At 37.6% G+C, this 8,684-nt stretch overlaps 1 protein-coding gene across 1 annotated transcript; it reads left to right on the forward strand.

Moving 5' to 3' along the window:
• The first annotated feature begins 601 nt into the window (after positions 1-601).
• Positions 602-8,574, forward strand: LOC110784624 (ATP-dependent Clp protease ATP-binding subunit ClpA homolog CD4B, chloroplastic). The gene is made up of 10 exons (XM_021989080.2): positions 602-904; positions 2,094-2,673; positions 3,313-3,428; positions 3,521-3,643; positions 3,762-3,947; positions 4,669-4,884; positions 5,036-5,253; positions 5,657-5,732; positions 5,854-5,943; positions 7,062-8,574. The coding sequence occupies exons 2-10, from the start codon at positions 2,112-2,114 to the stop codon at positions 8,241-8,243; spliced, it is 2,769 nt and encodes a 922-aa protein (XP_021844772.1). The 5' UTR covers positions 602-904; positions 2,094-2,111; the 3' UTR covers positions 8,244-8,574.
• The last annotated feature ends 110 nt before the right edge of the window (positions 8,575-8,684 follow it).

Below are 8,684 nucleotides of genomic sequence, written 5' to 3' on the forward strand. Positions count from 1 at the left end.
CTACAAACGTCTATGTGTCACTTGTCGCTCATCCTTAATCAATAAATCTATGTTAGTAATCCAATTTCATTTTAAAAATGAGAAATATGTTTGCTATTGCATAAGGTTCGAACCTGCAACCTACAGTTTTGACTCTAGAACATTATTCAATCGAGCTATAACCTTTTACATGACATCTTTGCAAAATTAATTAATATTATATAATGTAGAATAACTATCTTGTGAAAAAGAAATTAATATAATTTTATTAAAGAATATAATATTTAATTATTATTCCCATAATGACAACTCGGTGCATCACCCTTACTCAAATACTTTATTATTTTATTACTTACATCGTTTGAACTTTTACACTATCCACATGCTTTATTTTGAATATATCTTGTGATTTATACATAAGGAAAAAGAAAATACTCCAGTATCACATATTCACATCGTATCATGTAAAATCCTTTTCAGTATATGTACTTTCAACGTATCAAATTATTGTAATTTTTTGTGTGATAATTAAACAAAATACAACGATAGATATAGGCCTTGTTTGGCAAATGGCTTTTTAATGGCTTTTTGGTTAAAGTTCTACGAAATACAACGATAAGCATGAAACGCCAAAGGGTGCAAAATGTAGAATGAACAAAGGAGAAGAAGTTGTACAAGTTAAGTTTAAGCAAAGATAATTAAGATAGAGAAAGTGTATTATGTATATATGATATATTAAGAGTACACACCGCCCCAATAATCATACACCACAATATATTATCCACTTCTCAGTTTTACACATCTCTTCCTTGTTCACAACCTCATCTCAGCCGTTCCTTCCCCTCTCACTTGGAAGGAAAAGTCTCTTCTTCTTCCCTCACCCACCATCTCACCCCATCCCATTTTCTCTCTCTTCCATTTTCCGGTAAAGTTATCTGCATCTTCTACCCTTTTCTTATCATTTTGTTCAATTCTCTCGCTTTTTCTAGCTTATTCAATTAATTGGGTTATTGGAAGTTAGGGTTTTCTCATTTTTTGTTGAATTTGTTTCTATTGTTGTCTGTTTGGTTATTTGTTTCTGGGATCTTTTCCTGAGTTGATAATATTTGGTGGGTTCATCTTCTTTTCTTGTTATCGCAATGGTTGATGTCAGTTTTCTGGGTTTTTTTGGGAGTAGTTATTAATTTTCACATGTGATTCCCATTTCCCAGTTTAATTGTAAATTTATTTATGTGATTCCCATTTTTCAATTTAAATTAGTGGGGAATTATTGCTGAAAAGGAAGGTATTATCTGGGTTTGTTTTTGGAATGGAGCTTTGGGTTTAATTGAGGATAATTGTGAAAGATATTGTACTTTTAAATCTTTAGAGGTAATTGTCTTTGATGTGTTTTTAGCTGGTGAAAGCTTATGTGAGGGTCAGATGGATGGTCCATGGTTGTATAAGCTATGTTTTGTGTGCAATTATATCTCCAGTATCTAGTTTTAAGGTGGTGATTGTTTGTTCGAATCAGCGTCCAAAGGGTGAGGCACGAGGGGTTTGATATTCAGTAATTATACTCTAAAGTTGTCAGCTTGGGAAACTAGTGATGATTGAATTGCTTTGTTATTTTCAATTAATCGCCATATCATATGTGATGTTCCTATAGTTTTAGGTTGTGTCATCTCATCTATGTTACACATGTGGTTTTCTTAGTTCTATTCCTTTCAATTGTAGTGATTGTAGTTTTAAAATGGCTGTCGTGAATCCATTTAGCTAGGATTTAAATTACAGAAAAGCTGCTTCTTGGCACTAGTTTATGGCTTTCATCTTCTACTGTTAGAACTTAGAAGCTACAACTAACTGTTGATTTATACAATACTAATTCGGAGCTTTAAGTCTTCTTTCTGAAACTTTGCAAACCTTCTGTTATTTTCATTTTGCCATATTTGTTGCCATTTTCAGCTATTTGTTTGAGACCCAATTTAATGGAAAACAAGGCCTGTCTTATCAAGCTTGCACTTGCCATTTTTTTCAAGTTTTTGTAGAACTAAGTTGTTGATTGTAATTTCTTCCACATTCCTGAGCTTTGCTTTATATCTTTTTTGCTAATCAAGTATTATCATCAAATGCAGATTTTCTGGGTGTGAGTCATGGCTGGGGCATTGATTCAATCAACTAACATCCCTTCATTGGCTTACAAAGTAAATGGCCAATTTCAAAGATCTGATAAGGGTAAGAAGGCTGTGAAGATGATGGCCAGCCTTCAGGCACCCGGATATAGAATGCGAAGTTTCTCGGGGTTGCGTGGAGGAAATGCTTTGGATACTTTGGGAACTACCAGTGAATGTTTCTACTCCAAGATGAGGGCTGTGCTTTCTGTACGTAAAGGGACAGCCAGCCGTGGTGTAGTTAGGGCTATGTTTGAACGTTTCACTGAGAAAGCAATTAAAGTAATCATGCTTGCTCAAGAAGAGGCAAGACGGTTAGGCCATAACTTTGTTGGCACAGAGCAGATTTTGCTGGGTCTTATTGGTGAAGGCACTGGAATTGCTGCCAAGGTCTTGAAATCCATGGGAATTAATCTGAAAGATGCTCGTGTAGAAGTTGAGAAAATTATTGGGAGGGGCAGCGGATTTGTTGCTGTTGAAATTCCATTTACTCCTCGTGCCAAGCGTGTTTTGGAACTTTCATTAGAGGAAGCCCGTCAACTTGGTAAGTCCATGTGGGCCTTTAGCTTCCGAAATAAGATTCTGAATCTGTACTAGATGGAAGATGGACTACTAATTTTTCATGTGATTCTTATTTTCTTGTTCTGTTTTCTAAGCTTACCCTCTTCCTCTTAATACCAACGGATCAGATGGAGTACATATCTTTATGTGATGCAGGAAATACATGTTTGCAAGAAATTTGGCCTTCTAATATTATGATGCGTCTGCAGAAGTCAAATCATCATTTTTTAGTGTAATGAATATTTGCCTATTTAGTATTAACATGCAAATACTGCAAAATGTCTTCAATCGGTTGAGTGGTGCATCTCTTCTTGTTGAGACGATTGCATTATAGATGGCCTTAACGTTGTGATTGCTGCGTTCCAAGCCCACTGTTGATGCTATATTGAGTGCTACCTTGTCTTCCTTGTCTGTCCAGCATTCTTTTCCCTTCAGTCTTTCAATGGATTGTGTTTATTAGCAATTCAGCTTAGCTACCCACCCTATGACGGAATATAAAGAAGTGAGGCTTCAGTTTACTTTGCACATTTGGAGGGGATTCCCCAAGATAGTGTGTCTTAGTATTATACATGTGGGGGTGTTCAGTGTTTTTTATTCTAACATGGTTTCGTAACTGCTGTAGGCCACAACTATATTGGGTCAGAGCACTTGCTTCTGGGTCTTCTTCGTGAGGGTGAGGGTGTAGCTGCTCGTGTTTTAGAGAATTTGGGTGCTGATCCTAGTAACATCCGTACGCAGGTCAGAAACACAGTTCTTGCTTTTTAATTGATTTTTTTCTACTGTCTATATTATGCTTTTAACACTGTAAAACCTTTTCATGGGATCAATAGGTTATACGTATGGTCGGTGAAAACACAGAAGCTGTTGGTGCTGGTGTTGGAGGTGGCACTACAGGGAATAAGATGCCAACTTTGGAAGAGTATGGAACAAATTTGACAAAATTGGCGGAAGAGGTAGGTCTCAAGTTATTCTTTTACCGTTATATCATGCTCTGTGTAGGAATGTGTATAATGTTCCGTCAATCTGCTTTAGAGTTAACAGGTACCAAACTGAATTAATTTGTTTTCTCAGGGAAAATTGGATCCTGTTGTTGGAAGACAAGCACAGATTGAGCGTGTTACCCAAATTCTGGGTAGGCGAACAAAAAATAACCCCTGTCTTATTGGAGAGCCCGGTGTTGGTAAAACAGCTATAGCAGAGGGCCTTGCTCAAAGAATAGCTACTGGTGATGTTCCAGAAACAATTGAGGGAAAGAAGGTATATCATTCTTTGCATTATACAGAAAAACAGAAAATATAAATATCTTTGTATTATGTGCTTCTAAGTGCTCGAGGCTGATAAAAACATGACTTAAATGGAGCATCTGACTTGGTTGTGGGCACAACATGATTGTGGATGTTTACACATGTTATATTGCTAATTATCCCACATAAATATAATTGTTATTTTTCGCTGTCCCATAAAAAAAGAAGAGATACATTTGTTCAAGTTATGTTGATCTTGTATTTGATGGATGGTGGTATAATCATGCATTGGTTCCGTGCATGTGTATATTGTTCAAGAATATTGGGTTCTTGGGAAGTAGATGAAGCCCTATAAAAGCTCAAGACAGAGTTTTTGTGTGTGTGTGTGTGTGTGTTTGTGTCATATCCGTGTAATGTTGGAAAAAGTTCTGTGTCATTTGCAATTAAGACATTGGATCCCTAGGAGCTTGAATCTTGCTTATTTATTCTGGCCATTATTAAGAACATTTTATTTGAATTTACAGTTATTTAATTTAATCATCTGTGGAAGATGAGCTAAGCCCTGCAATGGCTGGAAGCCTGGAATAAGAAACTAGGAACCACTTATTGCTAATAGTTGCCTTGTACATTTCTACTAATGTTTTTGGTAAATGCTACCGATGATTTGCATTTCCCAGAATTTCTGTAGGTTATGTGCAGGCTATTAATTTCTTGTTATATATATATTGAATCAGGTTATTACTCTTGATATGGGTCTTCTGGTTGCTGGAACTAAATACCGTGGAGAATTTGAGGAAAGATTGAAGAAGTTGATGGAGGAAATTAAACAAAGTGATGAAATAATTTTATTTATTGATGAAGTACATACTTTGATTGGGGCAGGAGCAGCAGAAGGAGCCATCGATGCTGCAAACATCTTGAAACCAGCTCTTGCAAGGGGTGAATTACAGGTAAGCTAAGACTCTCAGTTTGCTGTTAATGTATGAACCTAGATTGGTTACATTTTGACGTAATTGCATCCTACATTTTCATGCATACACAGCCATATGAAGTTTTTTGGATCTCAGGGATTTTTTCCTTTTTGTGCGTGCTTGCTTGTAGTGTATTGGAGCTACCACCCTTGATGAGTACAGAAAACACATTGAGAAAGATCCAGCACTTGAGAGAAGGTTTCAGCCTGTTAAAGTGCCCGAGCCAACTGTAGATGAAACTATACAGATCTTGAAAGGGCTTCGTGAACGCTATGAGATCCATCACAAACTTCGGTACACGGATGAAGCACTAGTGGCTGCAGCACAACTCTCTTACCAGTACATCAGGTTTGTCTTCCGGTGTTTCTGCTGTAAATTTTCATGATTCATGGTGGTACTGGTGTGTTAGTAAATTTATCTGTAGAGAAGGTAGAGCACGTGAAAATATTTTTCTTGTGTGGGAGTTTTTTTCATCTGTTCTACATCAATTGGACATCTTAAAGCATTTAGCCATTTAGGTATTATTTTTTCTTGCAAGGGTCAGCTACTCTATTTCACTTGGAAGTATGCCTTCCTTTCAAAATCCTCATTGCTTGTGAAACAATTTGTAATGATAGCCTTGGAACCACACCAAAATGCAGCATAAAACATGAACCTTTTTCAGTTAATTAAATTGTAGGATTGGGTTTGTCTCGTCTTCTATTTCTGTGAATCTTCTGTCCTGATACTGATATGGTTCAACATGTTGCAGTGACCGTTTCCTGCCTGATAAAGCTATTGACCTTATAGATGAAGCGGGTTCCCGGGTTCGGTTACAACATGCCCAGGTAAAAAAAATTGTGATATGGATTCTGCATTTGCCGTGTTTCAGGGGTATTCTTCAATTCTACATTATAACACTGAATGATTTATTAATTTTTTAACTTTTATGTTTTCTGATTTCTGTAGCTCCCTGAAGAAGCTAGAGAGCTTGAGAAAGAACTTAGGCAGCTCACTAAGGAGAAGAATGAAGCTGTCCGTGGCCAAGACTTTGAAAAGGTATGATGCCTCCATGACTCCATGTGATCTCGAACAACATTCCTGTGAATAGGCTTGTATGTGATTTTATACCTGATGCAGCAGGTTCATGTCAGACCCCTTTTGGCTTTGTATATAGTGCATCATATGGAACAGAAATGAGAGTTAGGAATAAGATTCAGATATGGGACCAGAAAAATCGTTATAAAAGGAAGTGCAAAATGGCTATTAAGATTTTGTTAAGTAAAAGGTTTCTACTGCAATTGTGATGTAAGCCTATAATATCCAAAAACCAATCGTAGTATTACAAGTTGACCACTGGGATTATATTTTGTAAAAATATGACTCCTTGTATATAGAGGGTTCCTTTGGAGGTGGGACAATCTAGAATTGTGTAGGACTTTCCTTGTAAAGAGTAGTGTAGAATATTTAGAGAGTAGAATGTTCTAGGCTCTAGGGACTTAGGTGCCTATAAATAGGCTGCCCCATTCATTTGTACAGCAGAACACATTGTAAACACTTCGAGCAATATAAAAACCTTTCCAGCCACTCTTGCTTACTTGCTTACAAGTTTCCTTACTTAGCCATTTTCGTAGCACACTTAGCCTAGCAAAATCATCGGGTAGCCTTGACTAGTGATCCGACGGGGCTGTGATAGAGCTTGGAAATAAGCAGCACGTGACACTCAGCTCTGATGATATATAGCTGAAGCTGTGCAACAAAATAGTAGTATTTCAGACGAGCTTCAATTTCTTTTTTGCCCCTTTTGGTGACTCGTCTGACTCCAGTACATGAATTATAACTTTTTGCAAGCCACCCAATCGTTTCTGAAGTTTTTTACGTAGTATATGTTTTTGTTTATTAGTTTTTTTGTAGCATGTTGAAATGTCAGGCATTTTTCTTTTCATAGGTCAAAGATGCATAAACGCTTATGGCATCTTCTTAATACATGTCTTCTAGACATGTATATTGTTCTTGCTTTCATTTTTTTTGTTGTTCAGGGGTAGTAGGAAGTTTATTCATTTCTTTCTCATTGCTAGTTTCGAAATATGTTCAGGATTGATACTGAAACTTGTATCTTTTTCCCTTCTGTGAACTTATTTTCTTGCTTATTAACCATGTACATTAATTATGTGCAGGCTGGTGAGTTGCGTGACAGAGAAATGGACCTCAAGGCCCAAATTAGTGCTCTTGTAGAGAAGAACAAGGAAATGAGCAAGGCGGAGACAGAAGCTGGGGATGTCGGTCCTATGGTCACAGAATCTGATATTCAGCACATAGTGTCTTCTTGGACTGGTATTCCTGTTGAGAAAGTATCTACTGATGAATCTGATCGTCTACTCAAGATGGAAGATACACTTCATACCAGAGTAATTGGTCAAGATGAAGCTGTTAAAGCCATTAGCCGTGCCATCCGCCGTGCTCGTGTAGGCCTAAAGAACCCCAACCGTCCAATTGCAAGCTTCATCTTCTCAGGTCCAACTGGTGTTGGAAAGTCTGAACTTGCCAAAGCTTTGGCTGCTTACTACTTTGGTTCAGAAGAAGCTATGATACGGCTTGATATGAGTGAGTTCATGGAAAGGCACACTGTATCCAAACTAATTGGTTCACCCCCAGGTTATGTAGGTTATACTGAAGGTGGCCAGCTTACTGAGGCTGTTAGACGTCGCCCATACACGGTGGTTCTTTTTGATGAAATTGAGAAGGCACATCCTGATGTCTTTAACATGATGCTTCAAATTCTTGAAGACGGGAGGTTGACTGACAGCAAGGGAAGGACTGTTGATTTCAAGAACACACTTCTTATTATGACATCAAATGTTGGAAGTAGTGTAATCGAGAAAGGTGGGCGTAGGATAGGTTTTGACCTAGACTATGATGAGAAGGACAGCAGTTACAACCGTATCAAGAGCCTTGTGACTGAAGAGCTTAAGCAGTACTTTAGGCCTGAGTTCTTGAACAGATTAGATGAGATGATTGTGTTTAGGCAACTTACAAAGCTGGAGGTCAAGGAAATTGCCGATATTATGTTGAAGGAAGTATTTGGGAGGTTGAAGAACAAGGAAATTGAGCTTCAAGTAACAGAGAGATTCAGAGATAGGGTGGTGGATGAAGGCTACAACCCTAGTTATGGTGCTAGACCTTTGAGGAGGGCTATTATGAGACTTCTGGAGGATAGCATGGCTGAGAAAATGCTTGCTAGGGAAATCAAAGAGGGTGATTCAGTGATTGTGGATGTAGATTCTGATGGAAATGTTATCGTCCTCAATGGTAGCAGTGGTGCACCTCCAGAGAGCTTACCAGAAGTTCTCACTGTGTAGAGACCAAACATGCCGTCTACTGTCAGTTTGATTTCCAAAGTATGTTTGCTTGTACTTGGATTTGCTTTCTGAATTCCATATAGATATGGTCTTTGTTAAAAATGTAGAAATACCAATTGGTTGTCTGTGACCATATGTGACATTAATCTGTCATTAACAGATTCAGTAAGTTGTAGTATTAATTTTTCTCCAGAAAGTAAGATAGTAGGTGAACTTTCGGATTTTGTAGGAATTAGAATGTTGTAGTTGAAGGATAATGAAATTATCATTATTGCTGCACATTAATTTATCTATTTCTCCTGTAAGTAATAATGGGTTTTCCCTTGTTAAACTCTTGCATGCAAGTAGTTGCGTTCGTATCAGGTGATTTAACTGACTGGAGGTTAAGTGGTAAGTCCCTAATAAAACAGGGAGGGTGTATGATTCAGGTTCCCTGCGTGG

This window comes from Spinacia oleracea, chromosome 5 (genome assembly GCF_020520425.1).
Source record: "Spinacia oleracea cultivar Varoflay chromosome 5, BTI_SOV_V1, whole genome shotgun sequence".
Classification (NCBI taxonomy): domain Eukaryota; kingdom Viridiplantae; phylum Streptophyta; class Magnoliopsida; order Caryophyllales; family Amaranthaceae; genus Spinacia; species Spinacia oleracea.

Excerpts from the sequence above, each read along its gene's own strand:
- LOC110784624 (XM_021989080.2), top strand. The coding sequence starts at position 2,112 with ATGGCTGGGGCATTGATTCAATCAACTAACATCCCTTCATTGGCTTAC. Across the intron at positions 3,429-3,520 it reads CTAGTAACATCCGTACGCAG|GTTATACGTATGGTCGGTGA; the intron begins GTCAGAAACACA and ends TGGGATCAATAG. Across the intron at positions 4,885-5,035 it reads TTGCAAGGGGTGAATTACAG|TGTATTGGAGCTACCACCCT; the intron begins GTAAGCTAAGAC and ends GCTTGCTTGTAG.